Raw genomic sequence first — 20,375 nt, 5'->3', positions numbered from 1 at the left:
GGCAGGTCATGCAGGCAGGGCACCTGCTGCTTTCAGGCTCTTCTCCAGCAGCCTGCTGTCCCTCCCGGAGTGCCCTCTGCTCCTTTAAGGTAGGCTGGGACGCCTCTGCTCGCCCTTCAGCGGGGCAATCATTTACACATCTATCAAAACCGCAAGGAGTGGTTAGTAACCTTTCGACCCTGCCCTCGTCTCTGCCTTCCCACCCCTCATATCATCATCGGTCCTGAATCCGTTCTTCCCCTGCAGCGGGATCCGGGCTCGTGTCGGATCCCAGGGACCTGCCCTGTTTTGCAAGGAAGGGCCGAAGCCAGGAGGGGAGGCAGCTGTCCCGCACTGTCGATCTGTCGCTCTGATGTCTTTCCTAGCTGGAACTGGAAAGCAGCCTCCAAACTGGGCCACCTTTGTAGGGCAGCCCCAGCAGGGGAGCACCCCACTCTGGGCACAGGCAGGACCCGACTGGGGATGGATGGAGCCTGGGAGGGGACAGAAAACAGCCCCAAAATCCTCCCAGCGCTGTCACAGCTGCCCTCGTTAGTGGAGGCAGCCTCTTCTCCCCAAAACTTTACCTCCTGTGTCTGCTGTGCATCACAGCTGCCCCATTTCTGTGCCTGCTGAGGGTTTACTTCGCTTTGTCCCCTGCGGTGCATTTCTCTGGCCGTGGGATAAAGCTGCTATTCCTGCTCCAGGTGCTCCTGCTCTGTGATCCGTGTCGATGCCCCGGAGCGATGCGGGGCCATCCACGAGGCTGCCTCCTCGCTGGGGCTGGGAGAAGCGAAGGGCCAGGGCGGCTTTGCCCTCGCGCTTGCCATGCTTGTGTCGGTGCTGAGCCAAGGAGGGGGAGGAAAACTGCCCCCCCAGGCACCATGACATTGTAATATACAGCGGGACCCCCCCGATTTCCTTCCCCTGGCCTCTCTGAGCCTGTCCCCAGGCACGGGTCACCTCCGCGCTCGTGGGGACAACGGGAAGCGACACTCCCCTGCCCGCCTTTCCTGAGCCGGCGCGGGGCGGAGGTCTCGGCGCACGGTCCCCTCACCCTGCCAGGGGCAGGTGGCCAGGAGGAGCCCCCCCGAGGCCAGCACACCGTCCCCGTGACACCGAACTGGGCACCGCGGGCCGGCGGCGCTGAGCTGACCCACTTCTGTCAGCACGGCGCGGGCGGAGATGCGAGCAGGGGAGGCGGCGGGGATGCTGCCGGGGACCGGAGCGGGGACAGTCAGCCACTGAAGTGCATTTGGATTAATTAATCGCAGGCTGTGGTGATGCTGAGCTTTCCTCTGGCTCTTGGTTCAGGCAGGGGCTTGGTGCCACCAGCACCAGCACTGCGGTGGCCGGCAGGGAGAAGCCAGACGCAGCAGCTCGTGCTGTCCCCGGTGCCAAGCGTAATGACCTTGTCGTGACAGCCCGGCATTCGCCGCTGTGGAACAAATGCAAAACAATTGTGATGATTCAATTACAGCTCCTGTTCTGAATTGCAATTTCGCTCCCTCTGTAGGTTAATTAGCAGCACAGCCCCGGGCTATCTGTGGCAAGGGTTTGCAGCAAAGTGCATTAAAATTCGTCTGCGCAGCGTTAATGAGCGGCAAGGTGCTTCGCCGGGGCGCAGGCGTGCTTGCTTTCCTCCCTGCAGCATTTAGGTGCCTCACTGCAAGGGCGAGGCGAGTTTGGGGCTGCTCTCAGCTGCAGCAGGCTTGCTGGGTGATGCTCTTCACGTCCCTAATGCTTCTTGAGCCTGTTACCTGCTTGCACGTGGCTGTGCTGCCGTTGGCGGGTTTGGGGGATGCTTTACTGGATCACCTGGGAGCTGGGGGCAGCATCAGAGCTCTCTCCTGCTGAGGAGCTGCCCCAAACCTTCAGGTTGGCTGTGAAGGTCATTTCTCCATCACAAAAAGAGTCCAGGAGCATGGGGTACCCCTGGGCTTCACCCTAGGACCCTTTGTCCCATACTGCTGCGAGTCCCTAGGTGCTGGTGGGGGCACCTCCCCAGCCACGGAGCCGTTGCAGCATCCTTTTCTGCCTGTCCCTTTGGGTCCCCTCGGGTCCCCTTGGTCCCAGGCTGCGGGCGCTGCTTACAGCATCTCTGCCTCTCTCTTCCCTGCAGGTACATCGAGAGGAAAGCGTTCCTGGAGCGCGTGGATCACAGGCAGTTCGAAATCGAGCGCGACATCAGGCTGAGCAGGATGAAGCCCTGAGGGGCCAGGGACGGCTGTGGGGTCCCGCTGGCTTCTGTGCCCCAGCTGGGGGGCTGCCAGCCCCCACCTGACCACGGGGCACGGGAACCGTTCTCTACCCAAGCCTGTACATCTCGGCAGGTTTTTCCTTTTACTGTAATGTTTGGGGAGGGTCTTTGTCAGTGGGCAGGGGGCGCTTCGAGGGTTCAATTGCCCGGCAGGTGACAGAAGCGACCCCGTGGCACCGATCCTTTGCCACCCCTGGGATGCTGCTGGAGCCAGGGGCACGCGGACAAGCCAGGTTACGGCTCGGCTAACGTTTGTGGTGGTGAGAGAGGAGCTGCAGGAAAGGCTTTGTGGCTGCTGTGTGCGTGTGCAAGCCCTGGGATTCGGGGTTGCAGCCCTTCTCCCCGCTCTGCCAGCCCCGCAGCCTTCCCTGCCTCTCTGCGCTCTCGCCCAGACAAAGCCAAACTGTCTGTACTTGTTTGTGGGGTCTGATGGTGCTGGGGCATTTTAAGCAAGCTGATGAAGAAATCCTCCCTTGTTCGCTCCGTCGAGGAGATGGGAGCAGCTGCAGCAGGCAGGACGGGCCAGGATCTGTTCACGTGAATAAAGTATTCCATCCCGATGCTCTCGTATGCTCACAGCCTGGCTTGGGCGGGCAGCAGAAGGGAAAGAAAGTGAGGGTCATGGTTACGAGCGTGTGACCACGGCCCTGCTCTGTGTCTGCATCTGTAGCAGCCTCGTGGTCGCAGCCATGGCTGTGGACTGGAGGCTTGGGGCTCTGGGATTAAATCGAGAACGGGGGCCAGCACAGCCCGGCCGTAGCAGTGCTGCAGGAGCAAGGAAACCCGCCGAAGGCAGGGATATTCATCGGGAAAGCTGCTTGGGAGGGCAGAGCGAGGCGCTTGGGCGTGGGGCGAGGCGACAGGGAGCTGGAGGCCAGCAAGTGCCGTCACCTCGGCCATCCCTCCTGCGTCCCGCAGCTCCCCGTGCCGGGGCTGTGCGCGTCCTCAGAGCCTGCCGGCCTTTCCCCGGGGGCTGCTGCTTGGCAGGGGCAGCCCCGGCCGCCTCCCGTGCTGTCGCTGCGCCAGGCGGAGCGCGGCACCAGCCCCGGCCTTGCCGCTGGCGCGCTTGGCCCCGTGCCGCGGCTCCGAGCCTGGGCTCAGCTCAGGGCTCACGTGTCGGCTGCTGAGTCAGCCCTCGCGCCGGGGACGCGGTGCGGGATGGACGGGAACAAAACACCACGTGCCCGGGGGAGCCACAGCCCTTGGCGCTGTGCTATGCGCAGGATAAGCTGTTACTGAGCTGCTTAAACGAGCCTGAAATTTGACAACAACAAAACAAAGGGGCGGACGAAATGCTCGCATCTCCCCGACGCTCACAGACTGGTCACAGTAACAGCAGGAGGGAGCTTTGTGAGGGGACAGTGAGACTGGCATGCCTGGGACATGCTCTTGGGGTGCCCCAGATCCCCGTGGGGATCCCCCCTGAAGGTGCTGCAGGACAATTTGTGTCCCAGGAGCGGCAGCCACGATGGCCGTGAGCATTTTGGGGGCCCGGAGCAGCCTCCCTGCAGCACGGCCTGCCGGGCAGGAGCCAGCCCTTGCGCCAGCGAGCTTTATGGCCACAGGGGATATTGCATGGGAATGGAGCAGGGGGACTTTGGAGCCCCTAAAGAAGAACAGAGGCTCCTAGCCCAGCCCCGTCCCATGGCAGGCAGGCGTGTAAACTCCCAGATTGAGCAGAAATCCTTCCCATGCCACCGCCTGCCCCCAGACAGCTCCCTGCAGGCTCCCCAGCACCAATCTGGGCTGACACCAGTCCCACCCATTGGCACACTGGTACTTTGGGAACCCCGGGGCCCCCCAGTTCCTGCCAGCCCCATAACGCTCCATTTTCTCTGCTCGCTTCCCTTTGGCTGAGCGAACCTGGACGTTTTTGAGATCTTGGAAGCAACCTGACCTGCTGGAAGCGAGTGGGCTGACGGCTCCCCGCTGCGCCGGGCTGGGTCTCTGCGTGCCGCTGCCTCCGTGGCCCGTCCCCGAGCCGTCCCCACGCTGTCCCTGCCCAGGTGACGGCTGTCCCAGCCCCTCTGCTCCCCGGGGACAGCTTGGCAGGGGCTGGGACCGCCGGGGCAGGAGGGGGCAGCTCCAGCCCGGGGCTCATTTCTGGCTTCCTCCGCCAGCTCTCCCAAGCGTCCTGCGTTTTTCCTCGCTTGGATCATGTATTCCTCGCCTCTCTTTCCTGAAGACGAGGAGTGATTTACAGGGCTCCAGAAAACACAGCTTGGCTGCTTAGGAAGAGAACAAAATAAAAAAAAAAGCCAACACAAAACCACTCCGCTTGCTATTTCCATCGCCCGCCTTCTCACAAAAGGGCTGGCCCCGGCGCACGGCCCTGAGGGGAGCCCTGGAGCCCCCCAGCCCACGCTCCTGCTGAATTTCCGCGCGGCCTCTGTGTCCTCCATGGGCCGGGCCCTGCATTTCGGCACGGAGGGCGACCAGCGCTGCCCGGCTCCCGGCCCCGGCCGCCTGAACGGGCCCCTTGTGCTCTCGGGCCCGAACAAGGCAGCGATTGTGTGTGCCTGCCCTAGCGCTCTGTTACGGGGTCCCGCGCGGGATCCATCCCGGCTCCGCATCACCACCACGGGCTGCAGAGAAATAGGAAAATGGCTTTTCTCCCCCTGGGAAAAGCTGCCAGCTCTGCCATTTGGGACCCCACCGCCGTCCCGGGGTCTCAGCCCTGTTGGGAAGGAGCAGGGCTGGTTTTAACCTCGTGAAACGTGCTCTGCCTCTCATCCCCGCGGCTGAAAACCTGCCCAGCGCCATGAAAAGGCACAGGGATAAACCCTTGTTGTGATCCTGTTGGGTCCCGTGATATTACAAGCCAAGAGAAATGCCCTCATTATTTCCCGAATATTGAAGTCTAATAAATCCCCTACTGCCTTATAGGATTTATTTATCCGTTCATTGCTAGGAGACTCAGTCCCGTGTAATCCTATTGCTGCTCCAGGAGGCGGGAGGCAGCTTTCCGAAGGACAGAGCCGCGTGCAAGCGACCAAATGCCTCTGGTCCCACTGGGGACTGCTCCAGGAGCCCCGCAAGTGTCCCAGTGCCACCCCTTCCCCAGCGTCCTGGTCCCCTGGGCCTCTGCCCTGGCTTAGGTAAAGGCTGGGCTCTCCAAAACATCCCCCTGGCCGGGCCCTGCTCTTCTTGGCCCCACACGGGTGACACCAAAATTTGGGGTCCTCCAACACCTTCCCACGCCAGGACCCAGAGGGAAAAGCAGGAAAACCCTGCGGGCACCGCGGCAGCTTGCTGGAGCCAGCTGAGCCACATGGAGCCAGCTGTGCCTGCCCCTCCGGATGTGGGGAACTCCCAAAAATGACAACGGCCACATGAAAATGGCTGGAAATCTCACCGCTGAGCTTTTCCCATGGCAACTGTCGCTGGGGCAACGCAGCATCCCCCCTCCTGAAATGCCCGGCCCTGTGTTCAGGTGCCTGCCGGGGTGGGCTGCACCACAGCCACGTGTCCCCAGTCACTCCATTTGGGGCCAACGTCCCCCAGCCGCAGGACATGAATTTGGGGTGCTGAGCGGGGCGGGGGGAGGTTAAATACCCCCCCAGGCCAGGCATGGTGCTGGTGCAGCTCTGCCCCTTGCCAAAACCCACCACTGGCAGCGCGGGATGAGCTGCGTCAGCTCCGCGCAACCCTGGGGCCCTCAGAACACTGCATTTTTAAACTTTCCTTTTAGCATTTAATTTCCTTTGAGGTGGGAGAAGCAGAAGGGAACCTGCCCATGCTTGTGGCCCCCCGGGTGCTTCCCCAGCAGAGGCACGGGGCTTGCAGGAGCCTTTGCCAGCTCAGGGCGCTCCCCAGATGCGAGCAGCGATTTTGACTCCGAAGCAACAAAAATGGCCAGGATCAAATACCGGCACAGGCCGCTTTGATCTGAGCATTGCCACAGGGAGGGGAAATTAAAAATTCCTGCTTGCTTTTAAGCACCCGTGCTGCGCCGCGAGCATCCTGCTCCGGGCACCGGCTGGGACGGGGCCACCGTGGGCAGGGCAGGGTGTCCCCGAGGGTGACACCGAGCATCCCGGGAGGGCAGGGAGCTCACCACCCCTCGGTGCCTTCCGCAGGCAGGCTCAGCTTCGGGGAGCCGCTGCATGGGGATGCCAAGCACTGCGAGCCGCCAGCCCCGCCGGGAGGAAGCTGCCGACCTCCGGCTGCGGTCTGCGGGCTCGACCGCAGCCCCCGCCACCGCCGGGGTTATCGCGCCGAAGCTTCCAGCAGGGATGGCCTCGGGACGGGACGCGGGTGGGAGAAGCCACGCGTGGAGGCGAGGCGCCATCGAGGCCAGCGGCCAACAAACGCTCGGCGAGCCTCGAGCTGGCCCCTCACAGCCCGACCCCAAAACCCAGCCGGGGAGCCCAAAACCCAACGGGGGCGTCCGAAACCCAACCGGGGAGCCCTAACCCAGCGGGGAGCCCGATCCCCACCCCGCTGCGCCGCCGCACCCCCGGCGCCCTCCCCGCGCGGTCCCGCCCGCCGCGGCCGCCCCAGCGCCGCCTCCCGCCGGTGCGGGCGCAGCCCATGGGCGGAGCGGGGCCGCCGGGCCCGGGCTGGCACGGCGCTGGAATGATCCCTCCGGCGGGGCCGCCGCCGCCGCCACCACCGCCGCAGCGCCGCCCGACCGCCCGCCGCAGACAGGCCCCGGCCCCGGCCCCGGCCTCGGCCCCGGCTTCGGCCCCGGCCCCGGCCCCGGCCCCGGCCCCGGCCCCGGCCCCGGCCCCGGCCCGCCGCTGCTCCGCGCTAGGGCCGCGCCGCCGGCCCCGGCCCCGCCGCTTTGTGCCGCCGCAGCGCCGCGGGGAGCGGGGAAGATGAACTACCTGGTGAGCGGGGCTGCCCCGGCCCTTCCCCCCTGCCCCTCCTTTCCCTGCTCGGGCCCGGGGCGGTGGGGAGGCGGGGGGGGGGGGGGGGGGAGCGGGGGCTCTGCGCAGCCCCCCCGGCTCTGCCCGCTTGGCGTGAGCCCCTCGGGACCCCCGGGCTCCCGGCCCCGGCGCCCGCCTGCGCCCCAAAGGCCGCGGGGATCCGGGCTCCCGACGCCCCGCGCCGCCCGTCACGGCCGGGGCTCGAGCGCTGGGCCTGGCCCCGACGCCCAGGGAGGGAGGAAAGCGGCCGGGCTCGGGCGGTGGCACCCGGCAGCGCTCGGCCTGACGCTGCCCCGACAGCCCCCGGTCGCCCAGCGGGGCTGGCGGAGGTTTTTGGGGCGCAGGAGGGTGTTGCTGCCGAGCCAGGGCTCGGCTCGTCCCCCGTGGCGGGGGGACGGCGGTGGCGGAGCTGGTGCTTGATCCCCACAGCGAGGGGGGGATTTGGGGACACGTCCAGGGGGTTCCCCTCGAGGAGGGGCGGCCTCGCTCTTGGCTGTGACTTGGACGAGGCGCAGGCAGGCGGAGGTGACACGGGGGCTGGCTGCAGCGGCTCTCCCCTCCCCGTGCCTCAGCTCCCCTAGCCCTAAGCGGGCTCGACGCCGCGTGCTGGTGGCAAGAAGCCCCCTTCTCTGTTCCCGGCCTCGCTTTCCCCGAGGAGGCCGCGGCAAGCAGCCTCCGAGCCGTGCCACCAGCTCTGCAGGTGCGCCTGCGCCATGGTCGTGGCACCCCCGATGTCTGCCATGGGGCCGGCCAGCGCCGTGCGCTCCGTGCCACCAGCAAGGGACGAGCCCTGGGTGCGTGTGCCGGGGGCCGCCGTGTTCGCGTGCCCTCCGCTCGCTCGGCAGCCGGTGGGGAATTCTCCGGCTCTGGCTGAGTCACCGCCCTGGCACTTCCTCCCCGGCGGGAAGGGGAGGGAAAGGCAGAGGAGGTCCCCGAAACCAGGACGCACAAGGGTCCGGCCCCTTCCTAGCACCACCTCCGGGAAGGATGGGTTGAACTTGAGTGGGGAGGAAGCAGCGGCTCGAGGACGGCGAGCAGCGCGAGGGGGACGCGGGAGAGCCTCGGGGTTCGGTCCCCAGTGTGCATTGGGTGCTTGGGTGCCAAGCACCCAAGGGTGGGAGCAGGAGAGGCAGTGGCAGAGCCAGGGAGGCTTTGCAGTGCCGGGATGACTCCCGACCTGCCCTCCGCGGCTCGCGGCGGTGCCGGCTCACCCCCCCGGCATGGGGCTCTCTTGCAGAACGTGCTGGCCAAGGCGCTGTACGACAATGTGGCCGAGTCCCCGGACGAGCTCTCCTTCCGCAAGGGCGACATCATGACGGTGCTGGAGCGCAACACGCAGGGGCTGGACGGCTGGTGGCTCTGCTCCCTCCACGGCCGTCAGGGCATCGTGCCGGGGAACCGCCTCAAGATCCTGGTGGGCATGTACGACAAGAAGCAGCAGCAGCAGCAGCAAGCGGCCGGCACGGGGCAAGGACAGGCACCATCGCAGCCCCCGGTGCCGCAGCCCGCCCTGCCTTACCACCACCAAGGCGGCTATGTCCCGCTGTCGCCCGCCTCGCAGTACACCCCCATGCACCCTGCCTACGCGCCCCAAGGGGACAATGTCTACCTGATGCCGGTCCCTAGCAAGGGACAGCAGGGCCTCTACCCGGGCTCGGCACCCACCGGACAGTTTCCCCCGGCCCCGGCTAAGCAGTCGCCCGCCTACCCGAAGCAGACGCCGCCCCACGCCTTCCCCAGCCCCGGGCAGGAGATCTACCAGGTGCCCCCGTCCCTGAGCCAAGCGGCAGATGCGTACCCCGTGGGCTCTGCCAGCCCCCCCCAGGATATATACCAGGTCCCTCCCTCGGTGGGCCAGGCTCAAGACATCTACCAGGTGCCCCCGTCTTTGGACAGCAGGAGCTGGGAAGGGCACAAGCCCTCGGGAAAGGTAGGATGGGGGTCTGGATGCTGCCGTGGGTGGGGGTTGTGGGTTGTTTGGGATCTGTTTGCACTGTGCTCCGTGGTGGCTGGTGGACACCAGGGCTGCTGGGCTCCATGGTCAGGCTTATCTGCCCGCTGCCATCTCTTGGACCTTGTGGAAGTGTGGGCATCGTTCCCTGTGCTAGCGACAGGAGTGGGTACACCGGGGGTCCTCACGTGGGGCTGGGATGCCCTGGTTGGTGTGGGTTCCTGGCACAGCTCGTAGGTCCTGCTGGTCCCCTGGTATGGGCGTTATTTAGGGCACGTCCACGGGGATGGTGGGATAACCAAAATGCTGGTTGGAGAAGCCCCTCCTTGTGCTGCATCCAGGGCAGGGAGGTACCCGCGGTACCTGCTGTGCTGCCGAGATGTTTCCTCCCTCCTGGGAACACGCGCCGGCACCCGCTGCCAGCGCGTCGTGGCCGTGCCAGGACGCTCCTTCTCCCGGGGAGGGGAGTGAGGCGCTTTCGGCCGTGCCGGAGCGTGGTTTCCAGGAAGGCAGCTCTGACTCAGCCGGCGTAGAGGGGGCTGCCAAACCCCGTGACTCACGGACAGGGCACTGGCTTCTCACCCCATTGCGTGGGGCAGCGCCGGCGGCCGGCACCGGAGCATCCCGAAAGCTCCTCTGGCCACTTAATGCCAGGAAGACCGTGGTGCCACCACGACACGGTGTCCACAGCGGGCACCGAGCCGTGGGCCGGGATCTGCCAACGCCCAGAGGGCGTTGGCAGATCCCGGCCCACGGCTCGGTGCCCAAATTAATCTCCAGGTCACCGTTGCCATTTGTACACGGCGGCCGTGCCGGCTGGGCTTTGTCTCTAGCCGAGGCTCGCTGCTATAAATAACTGGTGATCTCATCTCCGTCCCCCCCGGCGTCACCGCAGAGCGTGGTGACAGCGGCGCGCTTGGCCGGGGAGCGCCCTCCCGTGGGCACCCGGTGCCGGGTGGTCTCACCGCGTAGCTCCTCACCCAGCACCCGAATGGGCTCAGGATAATTTAGGGTGGGGGATGCAGGAGCAGGGGGACGCTCCGAACTCAGCCCTTTCCCTCTCTCCTAGGTCCTGCTGCCCACCCGCGTGGGGCAGGTGTACGTCTACGACTCCCCCAAGGGTGAGCAGGATGAATACGATTTTCCCCGCCACCTCCACTCCTCGGGCTCCCAGGAGATCTACGACGTGCCGCCCGTCCGCGGCGGGCTCCCCAGCCAGGTCAGCCAGGAGGTGGGTCCCCTCGTGGGGGCGGTGGGTTGGGGGCGGGAGGACACGCTCCGGTACGGCGCTGGAAAATCAAACCCGTTGGCAAGCCAGGATCCCCATCTGGATGGGCTTTGGGGCTGCTTCTGTCCTTCCCAGCAGGTCCCTGGGGGGAGTCGGGTGTTCCTCACACGCCATTCTGTCCCCCTGCAGGTCTACGACACCCCCCCGATGGCAGTCAAGGGTCCCAACGGGCAGGACCCGGGGCAAGAAATCTACGACGTCCCCCCCAGCGTGGAGAAGAACCTGCACCAAACCGTAAGTGCCACGGGGAAAACTTTGGCAGCAAAGGGGACGCGCGAGGCCAGGGGTGCCGCAGGGCTGTGTCGTGCACGTATCTTTCCACGTGCCACTGGCACGCCCGGAGCCGGTGCTTACGTGCACCAGGGCACAGTGAGACCCTCGGGCGAGTGCAGGGCTCGGCCTCCCTCCCACGCGCGCGGCGCTGCCGGCACGCACACGCCTGAGCGCAGCCGACGGTGTCTGTTGGTGCCCTTGCAGGTCTATGATGTGCCGCCCTCTGTCAGCAAGGACGTGCCGGATGGCCCCGTGCGGGAGGAGACCTACGATGTGCCCCCCGCCTTCGCCAAGCAGAAAGCTTTCGACCCGTCCCGCCACCCCCTCGTCCTCACACAGCAGGAGCCCTACCTGCCGGAGGACGTCTACGACGTGCCGCCAGCGGCCGGGAAATGCGCCCCCGAGCCCTCGCTCTCCCACGAGATCTACGACGTGCCCCCCAGCCTCAAGAAGCTGTCGTCCTTCCCCTCCCAGGAGGTGTATGATGTGCCCCGGGACCTGCACGCCCCCAGCAAGGGCTCCGTGGACACGGAGGGCGAGTACATTTACGACGTCCCGCCGCAGGTGGACCGCGAGGCCAAAGTGGCTGACGGCAAGCGGCTCTCGGCCTCCAGCACGGGCAGCACCCGCAGCAACATCTCCACGTCCTCGCTGGACGTGGTGCCTGTGAAGGAGCAGGCCAAAGGGGCTGGCAAAGAGTTCTCCCTGGACTTGGATGCTGCCATGGAGATGCTGGCCAAACTCCAGCATGGCGTCGGCGGCGCCGTCTCCTACCTCATGTCCTTCATCAGTGCCAACTGGCGCAGCGCTGAGCACATGGAGGCCAATGCTGCCAGCATCCGTGGGGCGGTGGAGGGCGTCCAGGCGGCCCTCCGGGACCTGCTGGAGTTTGCCCGGGGGGCGGTGGGCAATGCCGCCCAGGCCTCGGACCGTTCCCTCTACGCCAAGCTCAGCAAGCAGCTGCAGAAGATGGAGGAGGTGTACCAGGCCCTGGGGAGGCACAGCCAGGCGCTGGATGCGTGCCACTGGGCTCCTAACGCTTTGGTGGGTGGCAAGCCGGGCACGGACGACTTGGAGCTCTTCGTCATGTACTCACGCGGCGTGCCTGACGATACCAAGCAGCTGGCCTCCTTCCTGCACGGCAATGCCTCCCTCCTCTTCAAACGGACAAAGCAGGTGCCCGAGGGCAACGGGCACGGGCCCACGCACCCCTCCGACAAGGCCAGCAGCATCCAGTCACGGCCCCTGCCCTCCCCGCCCAAGCTGCTGGCGCAGGAGTCACCCGACGGCCCCTACGAGAACAATGAGAGCGGCTGGATGGAGGATTACGACTACGTTCACCTCCAGGTGGGCATGGGAAGGGGGCACCTGATGGTGCAAGGTGGTGTGGTGCCACCCACGGGGGGGGTTTGGCTCATGACTCGTTGGTGCGGGGTCTGGGGTAGCCCTTCTGTGGCTGTGGTGGCAGTTCTGGCCGTGCACAGCCACCCCGGTCTTGTTTTCACCCTCCTGCTGTGGGAACTGGGGGCATCCCAGTGCTGGGTGGGGGGCTCCTTCCTGGTGAGGTCTGTGGTTTGCCCCCTTGTCATGCTCCTTCCTCCCCTTCAGGGCAAGGAGGAGTTTGAGAAGACCCAGAAGGAGCTGCTGGAGAAAGGCAACATCATCCGGCAGAGCAAGGACCAGCTGGAGCACCAGCAGGTAACGGGGCGGGACGGGCAGGCGGGCACCTCTGCGCATGGCTCACCAGGGACCCTGGTTTGGGGAGGGCAGCAGGGTTTGGCTCCTGCTCCTCTTGTCCCCACGGCCTCCGGTGGGGACTGTGAGCCTCTCCCATGGCTCTGTGTGGCAGCATCTGGCCTGTCTCTGATGCTGGAGAGGAGCCTGCCGTGGCCATCCTCTTCCTGGGGCTGGCACTGTCCATGTGGCAGCGTCCCCCTGGGGCACAGCCGTCACCTCGGGGCTTGGTGGCCGCCCTGCCCTGTCCTCACGCCCGTCCTCTCCGCAGCTGAAGCAGTTTGAGCGGCTGGAGCAGGAGGTGACGCGCCCCATTGACAACGACCTGTCCAACTGGAGCCCACCCCAGCACTACGGCCCGGCACGGGGCGGCGGGGCGCTGTGTGCCGCCGACCGCCAGCTCCTCCTCTTCTACCTGGAGCAGTGCGAGGCCAACCTCACCACGCTCACCAACGCCGTTGACGCCTTCTTCACTGCCGTCAGCACCAACCAGCCCCCCAAGATCTTCGTGGCCCACAGCAAGTTCATCATCCTCAGCGCCCACAAGCTCGTCTTCATCGGCGACACGCTGTCCCGCCAGGCCAAGGCCCAGGACGTCCGGCACAAGGTCACACACTACAGCAACCTCCTCTGCGAGATGCTCAAGGAGATCGTGGTCACCACCAAGGCGGCTGCGCTCCACTACCCCTCTCCCGCAGCCTCTAAGGACATGGTGGAGCGCGTCAAGGACCTTGCTAACAGCACACAGCAGTTCAGGATGGTGCTGGGCCAGCTGGCGGCCATGTGATGGCCCCGGGCTGCTGCTCCCTCCCACTGTCCCCTCAACGAGAGCCCTCTGCCCAGTGGAAATGGACCTGTACATAGACACCACCACGCACTGGGGGCCCAGGGATCCACTCGTCCAGAGGCGAGGGGCTGTGGCCATCATCCCCCTTCCTCTTCTTCCTCTTGAGATTGGTGTCAGAGCCACGCCCGTGATGCCAGGAGGCGGCTTCATGCCCGGTCCCTCGCTGCTCTCCTCAGCCCTTTGCTTGACTCGAGATGGCGCTGGCAGAGGGGGCTGCGCACGGTGCTTTGGGGCGATGCTGCGGCCGTGGTCTCCATCGGGGCACATCGGCCAGCGCCTGTAATGGTGTGGCAATTGCCCGTTGCAGTGGAGGCAGCCCAGGCCAGGGAGCAGCGTCAGGGAGATGTCGTGCCATGCCCTGCGCACCAGCTCCTGGCTGGGGATGTAAATAGGGAGAATATGGCTGGAGAAGTGGCGATGGGTGGGCTGGGGGCGGGAGGGGCTCGAGCCTTTGCATTTTCATGTCTCGGGTTTTGCTACCGTACCAGCTGTAACCGAAACGCAAACTGACATTGGTGCCTTCTGAACACTGGGGAAGCTTCCGACGGTTTCCGGAGCCACGGAGTCGCAGCCCCTCCCCAAACTCAGCCCCCCGGTCCCACAGCAGCATAAAGATTTACCTAGAAACACCTGCAGTGCCTGGGTGTCTGTGTCCTCGGGGTGGAAGACGAGGATGCAGTGGAAGTTGCCGTCGCCCATGTGTCCCACCGTGGGGCCTGCAGGGACGCGGCTGAGCGGGAGCACCGGGGCAGGGAGGGAGGCCTGCACGGAGGTGGTGGAGGTGGAGGCAGCGCTCACTGGTGAGGCTGGCATCCTGCAGGTCCCGCTGGGTCACCACCACGACACCAGGCAGGCGGGAGATGGGCACACAGACGTCGGTGGAGTAGCCCTAGGCGGGATGTGGTGCCAGGGAGATGGGGTCATGTATGGGGGAGTACACGGGGACACCATGCGGAGGGGGACGTGGCACAGTCGCCCCTCCCCTGGCAGCCAGGCTGCAGGGCCAGGGCAGCAAACCAGGCGCTGTGGTGTGTGGCCCCTGGGCACCAGCTTCTAGCCCACTCCCATGTCCCTTGCCCCCAAATCCCCACCACAGCCTCCAGCCCTGTTCCTGCATTCCCCCATCCCCAGTCCTGCTCCCTGTCCCTCACCCAGGACCCTGCTGTGCACCCGCCATGGGCACCCCTCCCTCACCATGGGGCTCCGCTGGGACCCAGCCACAGCCCTGGGCACCCAGCCTAGGGTCCCCACCATGGCCCCGTCCCTCTCACTTAGGCCACAGGTCCCCACCATGGCCCTGTCCCCAGGTCCTGGTCCCCATCCCCGTCCCCCCCCGGTCCTACCCGCCTGCTGCTCGGCCAGGCCCTGCTGGGAGCCGTGCAACGCCAGGAAGAGCATGGCCACCTCCGGCAGCTCCAGCCTGCTGTAGCGGCTGCAGGCACCCACCATCACCTCGTCCAGGAGCTCTGGGTGGGAGGAGGCGTCGGTGAGACCCACAGGTCTGTCCCTGTCCTCTCCCTGTCCCTGTCCTCTCCCCAGCCTCATCTCCATCCTGCCGCTCTCCTGTCCCTGTTGCCATCCCCACCCCATCCCATCCCACCGCCCCACAGTACCGACTGGGAACCAGAGCCCGGTGCCACGCAGGTGGCTGTTGAGGGCCTTGCGGGTGACGCCGGGCTCCACGGCCACCGAGAAGTCCTCGAGGCTCAGCTCTGAGATGGCAGCCATGCGGCTCACACCGCCGCTGCTGTAGAGACGTTGGGGCTGCCAGACACGTCCCGCAGGGCCCCCAGCAAGCCAGGGGGCAGCCCTCACCCACCCTCGTGCCCCCACCCTCATCCCTGACGGACCCCAGCACCGGGCCCGGCCCCAACTTGCTGCAGCAGCCGCGGTGCCCATGGCCCCCGCCAGCCCCAGCACCCGCTGCAGGGCCATGGTGGGGACAGGGCCCAGCAGCTCCCAGCCCCTTGGCCTGGCCCCAAGGCCCCGCTGTCCCCTCCCGCGGCCCAGGCGTTAAGGTGGCTCCGGACACCGCAGCCCCTGACAGCCATCGGCCTCTCAGCCCCTCGGGTGTCCTGTGGCCCCGCCACTGGCCTTGCTCCTGGCCTCGGGCCCTGGGGAGCCCGGCCCTGCCGGCCGTGTGGCCCCAGGACTGTGTGGGGTTTGGGGGTGACACCCACACATTGCCCCGCTCCCAGGTGCCGGCTCCTGTCCCCATGGAGGCCACTTGTGCCCTACCTCCAGTGACCATGGCCAGGTGTCCCCATGTCCAAACAGTCACCCAGGTGAGCCCACTCCCAGCCCCGTGTCCCCACCCTCCTCCCATCGCGGTGCCCGAGCAAGGAGGCAGGCAGATCGGGGAGGACAAAACTTTATTTTGGGCCTTAGTTGGCCGCCAGCACGGAGTCGATCCAGCTGCGCAGCTCGGTGACACGGGCATAGACAGTGGGAACGGAGGTGGAGCAGCTGCTGCTGCCCCACGAGACGATGCCCACCAGGTTCCAGGCTCCGTTCTTCTGGCACACCAGCGGGCCACCGGAGTCGCCCTGCAGGCAGCGGGGTGAGGATGGGGTACAGAGGAACGGGAGGCAGGGGGCTGTAGGGGCAGGGAATGGGGTTTGGGGGCTCGGGGCTGGGGATGCAGGCTCCACGGCCACGTACCATGCAGGAGGAGGCTCCGTCAGCGCCGGCGCACACCATCACGTCGTAGATGCGGAACCCCCAGTACTGCTTGCACTGGGCGTTGGTGAGCAGGGGCAGGGCCACTTGCTGCAGCACCGCCGGCGTCGTGTCAGCTGCAAGTGAGCACGGAGGGCGTCAGCGCCCGCATGGCCCCTGGGGCTGGGGCAGGGAGGGGAACGGGGATGGGGACGGGGACGGGGATGCGGTACCAGAGGCGTCGGTGAGCCCCCAGCCCGTGGTGACGCAGGTCAGGCCCCCGGGGAAGTCATCGGTGGCCTGGGGCAGGCAGACGGGGGACACGCGGGAGTTCAGCTGCGCCGGGGTGGCCAGCTTGATCAGCGTGATGTCGTTGCGGATGGTCAGCGCGCTGTAGCTGGGGTTCCGGAAGACCTGCAGCAGGAGGCAGCGCTCCCAGTGCCCGCACCCCCGGCTGGGGCAGCGGGCGCCGATGGGAACGCACGGAGACCCCCGGGCACAGATGCCAACCTCCGGGACTGATGGGTGTTGGGGTCACCCCAGGGACTGGTGGGGACCCCAGGGATGGGTGGCAACACCGGGGCTGCTGGGGACCCATGCACCAGGGGGGACTGGTGGGACCCTGGGTCAGACCCCAAGGGACTGCCCTGGGGCTGCTGGGGGCCAGGGAGCAGGGATCGAGGCCCAGAGCCCACCCCAAGGGCTCAAGCCTTGAAAAGAGCAGGAGAAGGGACTCCATGGAGACTCCATCCCTGATACAAGGGGCACCAGGCACACTGTGGGGACCCGACCATGGGGACAAGGGTCCTGCGGCCCCTCAGGGCTCCCAGTGGTGGCCACAGCACCCGCAGGCACACGGCCCCGTGCTGGCAGTACCTTGGCGATGGACAGCCTCTGCACGTCACTGGAGGCAGCCTCTTGGTCGTACTCGCCCAGCACCACGGTGTCGGTTGTCCTGGGCAAGGCAGATGCTGAGTCCCAGGTGCGGGGGCACCCTGGGGACCCAAAGCCACCCACACCACCCCATGGCCACCCCACACCTACTTGACGCCGCAGTGGGCAGCAGTGACCACCCACTGCTCGCTGATCAGGGACCCGCCGCAGAAGTGGAAGTTGCCGTAGCGCTGCCGGAGAGAGAGCTGCTGTCAGCCCCGCACCAAACGGCCCCGGCCCCGTTCCCAGCCCCGGCCCCGGCCCCGAGGAGGGCACTCACCTGCAGGGACACCTGCCAGGGCCAGGACCCGGGCACCGCCGGCTCCCCGTTGACGATGCGGTTGTAGCCGTGGATGACGGGTGCGATGGCGGGCACGCCGCAGTCTGCGGGATGGGCACAGCCGTGGGACAGGGACCTCGGCTGCTCCGTCCCTGCTCCCCAAACCCAGCCCTGCACCTCCCCAGCCCGCCCAGCCCCGGCCCAACGCACTTGCCACGGAGAAGGCAGCGCGGGCAGAGCCCGCCAGCGCCAGGCAGCTCAGCAGCCACAGGAGAGCCATTGCCGATCGCAGGGAATAGGCTCGGCACGGGGCACGACGGCTCTTATACACCCGTGGCCCCCGTGCTAGCCTTGGTGTGGTGGCCTTCAGCGATAGCGCGGCACGCGGCACTGCGCCTGGACAGGGTCTGGGAGCATCACACCTGGGGATAGGTAGCCTTGGCCAAAGGACGTGGGACGGTGTTGGTGGGAGATAAGTCCTGGCCCCATAGTGCTCCATGGCCCTGTGTGTGGAGCAGGTGATCACAGAGTGGCTGGGGTGGGCAGGGACCTCCTGGTGTCAGCTGGTGCCACCCTGCTCCAGCAGGGCCACCCAGCGCTGGTGCCCAGCACCAAGCCCAGGTGGGTTTGGAGACCTCAAATGATGGAGACCTCATGGACCCTCCAGGTGACCTGTGCCCACTCTCAACCACCCACACTGCACAGAAACACTTCCCGACATGCAGGGGGAACTCCTGAGCTCCACTTGGTGCCCACTGCCCCTCGCCCCATCCCCAGACACTGCTGAGAAGCAGCTGGCTCCGTCCCACTGCAGCTGCCTGCACACAGCCATGGATGGGGTGCCCCCGGCTGCTGCACCCCCACTGAAGGGCCCAGCTCCCGGCCTCCCCTCCCTAATTGCAGGGAGGCTCCAGGCCCTCCAGCACCTCCCACCCCTTCTCTGGGCTCCCTGGGGTGCCCATGCTCGCCCTGTCCCAGCGCTGGGCCCAGCACCCAGCCGGGGGTGCGGAGGGGCAGGGGCACCCCACCCACTGGCACCCCTCTGCCTGACGCACCCAGGAGGCCATTCCTGGTCTCTGCCTCAAGGGACATTGCTAGCTCATGATCAACATGGTGTCCACCACGACTTTGAGCACCACGAGCAGTTTCAGCAAAGCTGCCTTTCAGCTGGCTGTTCCCAGGACATCCTGGGGGCTGTGGTGGTTCCAAGGCCAGGTCCCATGTGGCACCCTGGGGTTGGGTGATCACCATGGTGCCAATGCTGGCGCAGTGCCACGTGCCGCGCTATCGCTGAAGGCCACCACACCAAGGCTAGCACGGGGGCCACGGGTGTATAAGAGCTGTCGTGCCCCGTGCCGAGCCTGTTCCCTGCGATCGGCAATGGCTCTCCTGTGGCTGCTGAGCTGCCTGGCGCTGGCGGGCTCTGCCCGCGCTGCCTTCTCCGTGGCAAGTGCGTTGGGCCGGGGCTGGGCGGACTGGGGAGGTGCAGGGCTGGGTTTGGGGAGCAGGGACGGAGCAGCCGAGGTCCCTGTCCCACGCCTGTGCCCATCCCGCAGACTGCGGCGTGCCCGCCATCGCACCCGTCATCCGCGGCTACAACCGCATCGTCAACGGGGAGCCGGCGGTGCCTGGGTCCTGGCCCTGGCAGGTGTCCCTGCAGGTGAGTGCCCTCCTCGGGGCCGGGGCCGGGGCTGGGAACGGGACCGGGGCCATTTGGTGTGGGGCTGACAGCAGCTCTCTCTCCGGCAGCGCTACGGCAACTTCCACTTCTGCGGCGGGTCCCTGATCAGCGAGCAGTGGGTGGTCACTGCTGCCCACTGCGGCGTCAAGTAGGTGTGGGGTGGCCATGAGGTGGTGTGGGTGGCCATGGGTGCCCCCGCACCTGGGACTCAGCATCTGCCTTGCCCAGGACAACCGACACCGTGGTGCTGGGTGAGTACGACCAAGAGGCTGCCTCCAGTGACGTGCAGAGGCTGTCCATCGCCAAGGTACTGCCAGCACGGGGCCGTGTGCCTGCGGGTGCTGTGGCCACCACTGGGAGCCCTGAGGGGCCGCAGGACCCTTGTCCCCATGGTCGGGTCCCCACAGTGTGCCTGGTGCCCCTTGTATCAGGGATGGAGTCTCCATGGAGTCCCTTCTCCTGCTCTTTTCAAGGCTTGAGCCCTTGGGGTGGGCTCTGGGCCTCGATCCCTGCTCCCTGGCCCCCAGCAGCCCCAGGGCAGTCCCTTGGGGTCTGACCCAGGGTCCCACCAGTCCCCCCTGGTGCATGGGTCCCCAGCAGCCCCGGTGTTGCCACCCATCCCTGGGGTCCCCACCAGTCCCTGGGGTGACCCCGACACCCATCAGTCCCGGAGGTTGGCATCTGTGCCCGGGGGTCCCCGTGCGTTCCCATCGGCGCCCGCTGCCCCAGCCGGGGGTGCGGGCACTGGGAGCGCTGCCTCCTGCTGCAGGTCTTCCGGAACCCCAGCTACAGCGCGCTGACCATCCGCAACGACATCACGCTGATCAAGCTGGCCACCCCGGCGCAGCTGAACTCCCGCGTGTCCCCCGTCTGCCTGCCCCAGGCCACCGATGACTTCCCTGGGGGCCTGACCTGCGTCACCACGGGCTGGGGGCTCACCGACGCCTCTGGTACCGCATCCCCGTCCCCGTCCCCATCCCCGTTCCCCTCCCTGCCCCAGCCCCAGGGGCCATGCGGGCGCTGACGCCCTCCGTGCTCACTTGCAGCTGACACGACGCCGGCGGTGCTGCAGCAAGTGGCCCTGCCCCTGCTCACCAACGCCCAGTGCAAGCAGTACTGGGGGTTCCGCATCTACGACGTGATGGTGTGCGCCGGCGCTGACGGAGCCTCCTCCTGCATGGTACGTGGCCGTGGAGCCTGCATCCCCAGCCCCGAGCCCCCAAATCCCATTCCCTGCCCCTACAGCCCCCTGCCTCCCGTTCCTCTGTACCCCATCCTCACCCCGCTGCCTGCAGGGCGACTCCGGTGGCCCGCTGGTGTGCCAGAAGAACGGAGCCTGGACCCTGGTGGGCATCGTCTCGTGGGGCAGCAGCAGCTGCTCCACCTCCGTTCCTGGCGTCTATGCCCGTGTCACCGAGCTGCGCAGCTGGATCGACTCCGTGCTGGCGGCCAACTAAGGCCCAAAATAAAGTTTTGTCCTCCCCAATCTGCCTGCCTCCTTGCTCGGGCACCGCGATGGGAGGAGGGTGGGGCACGGGACCGGGAGTGGGGACATGAGCTGGCGGAGGAGGATCATGGTGCAGGCGTGGGGACATGTGGCAGGAGGCATACAGCTCCCCT

At 66.7% G+C, this 20,375-nt stretch overlaps 4 protein-coding genes across 8 annotated transcripts in view; 3 read left to right on the top strand and 1 right to left on the bottom strand.

Annotated features, from left to right (window-relative positions):
- CFDP1 (craniofacial development protein 1) overlaps positions 1 to 2,799 on the top strand; it is a 54,169-nt gene extending 51,370 nt beyond the window's left edge. The window contains exon 7 of the mRNA XM_035543474.2: positions 2,102 to 2,799. Within this exon, the coding sequence (XP_035399367.1) occupies positions 2,102 to 2,192 (91 nt within the window). The 3' untranslated portion in view covers positions 2,193 to 2,799. The remainder of the gene's footprint in view (positions 1 to 2,101) is intronic.
- Positions 2,800 to 6,977: 4,178 nt separating this feature from the next.
- On the top strand, positions 6,978 to 13,834 carry BCAR1 (BCAR1 scaffold protein, Cas family member). 3 transcript variants are annotated; one of them, XM_035543680.2, is made up of 7 exons: positions 6,978 to 7,071; positions 8,348 to 9,040; positions 10,131 to 10,292; positions 10,479 to 10,583; positions 10,827 to 11,969; positions 12,231 to 12,320; positions 12,628 to 13,834. In XM_035543680.2, exons 1-7 carry the CDS (start codon positions 7,060 to 7,062, stop codon positions 13,141 to 13,143), a joined length of 2,721 nt encoding a protein of 906 aa, XP_035399573.1. In that variant the 5' UTR covers positions 6,978 to 7,059; the 3' UTR covers positions 13,144 to 13,834. The 3 variants fall into 3 exon arrangements, with proteins under 3 accessions (XP_035399573.1, XP_035399572.1, XP_035399571.1); XM_035543679.1 differs by lacking the exon at positions 6,978 to 7,071 and having other exon boundaries at positions 8,107 to 9,040; positions 10,131 to 10,280; XM_035543678.1 differs by lacking the exon at positions 6,978 to 7,071 and having other exon boundaries at positions 8,117 to 9,040.
- Positions 13,835 to 15,587: 1,753 nt separating this feature from the next.
- Positions 15,588 to 17,354, bottom strand: LOC118246426 (chymotrypsinogen B-like). Of its 2 annotated transcripts, none has more exons than XM_035543501.1 (7): positions 17,285 to 17,354; positions 17,075 to 17,178; positions 16,906 to 16,985; positions 16,738 to 16,816; positions 16,095 to 16,275; positions 15,865 to 15,998; positions 15,588 to 15,749 (listed from the first exon to the last, which is right to left on the bottom strand). In XM_035543501.1, the coding sequence occupies exons 1-7, from the start codon at positions 17,352 to 17,354 to the stop codon at positions 15,588 to 15,590; spliced, it is 810 nt and encodes a 269-aa protein (XP_035399394.1). The 2 variants fall into 2 exon arrangements, with proteins under 2 accessions (XP_035399394.1, XP_035399395.1); XM_035543502.1 differs by having other exon boundaries at positions 17,306 to 17,354.
- Positions 17,355 to 18,454: 1,100 nt separating this feature from the next.
- LOC118246450 (chymotrypsinogen A-like) lies at positions 18,455 to 20,212 on the top strand. 2 transcript variants are annotated; one of them, XM_035543556.1, is made up of 7 exons: positions 18,455 to 18,503; positions 18,631 to 18,734; positions 18,824 to 18,903; positions 18,984 to 19,062; positions 19,525 to 19,705; positions 19,802 to 19,935; positions 20,051 to 20,212. In XM_035543556.1, exons 1-7 carry the CDS (start codon positions 18,455 to 18,457, stop codon positions 20,210 to 20,212), a joined length of 789 nt encoding a protein of 262 aa, XP_035399449.1. The 2 variants fall into 2 exon arrangements, with proteins under 2 accessions (XP_035399449.1, XP_035399448.1); XM_035543555.1 differs by having other exon boundaries at positions 18,455 to 18,524.
- Positions 20,213 to 20,375: the final 163 nt, after the last annotated feature.

Source organism: Cygnus atratus, chromosome 12 (genome assembly GCF_013377495.2).
Source record: "Cygnus atratus isolate AKBS03 ecotype Queensland, Australia chromosome 12, CAtr_DNAZoo_HiC_assembly, whole genome shotgun sequence".
NCBI classification, from domain to species: Eukaryota; Metazoa; Chordata; class Aves; order Anseriformes; family Anatidae; genus Cygnus; species Cygnus atratus.
The sequence above is the reverse complement of the archived record's forward strand: the minus strand, read 5'-3'. Positions and strand labels throughout refer to the sequence as shown.

What these genes read in the sequence shown, in the direction of transcription:
- LOC118246450 (XM_035543555.1), top strand. Translation starts at nt 18,455, where the DNA reads ATGGCTCTCCTGTGGCTGCTGAGCTGCCTGGCGCTGGCGGGCTCTGCC. An exon ending in CCTGGCAGGTGTCCCTGCAG is followed by an intron (nt 18,735 to 18,823) that starts GTGAGTGCCCTC and finishes TCTCTCCGGCAG; the next exon opens with CGCTACGGCAACTTCCACTT. An exon ending in ACGGAGCCTCCTCCTGCATG is followed by an intron (nt 19,936 to 20,050) that starts GTACGTGGCCGT and finishes CGCTGCCTGCAG; the next exon opens with GGCGACTCCGGTGGCCCGCT.
- LOC118246426 (XM_035543501.1), bottom strand. Translation starts at nt 17,354, where the DNA reads ATGGCTCTCCTGTGGCTGCTGAGCTGCCTGGCGCTGGCGGGCTCTGCC. An exon ending in CGCTGCCTTCTCCGTGGCAA is followed by an intron (nt 17,179 to 17,284) that starts GTGCGTTGGGCC and finishes CCCATCCCGCAG; the next exon opens with ACTGCGGCGTGCCCGCCATC. An exon ending in GGGGCTCACCGACGCCTCTG is followed by an intron (nt 15,999 to 16,094) that starts GTACCGCATCCC and finishes GCTCACTTGCAG; the next exon opens with CTGACACGACGCCGGCGGTG.
- BCAR1 (XM_035543678.1), top strand. Translation starts at nt 8,276, where the DNA reads ATGACTCCCGACCTGCCCTCCGCGGCTCGCGGCGGTGCCGGCTCACCC. An exon ending in GGCACAAGCCCTCGGGAAAG is followed by an intron (nt 9,041 to 10,130) that starts GTAGGATGGGGG and finishes CCTCTCTCCTAG; the next exon opens with GTCCTGCTGCCCACCCGCGT. An exon ending in CCAGCCAGGTCAGCCAGGAG is followed by an intron (nt 10,293 to 10,478) that starts GTGGGTCCCCTC and finishes GTCCCCCTGCAG; the next exon opens with GTCTACGACACCCCCCCGAT.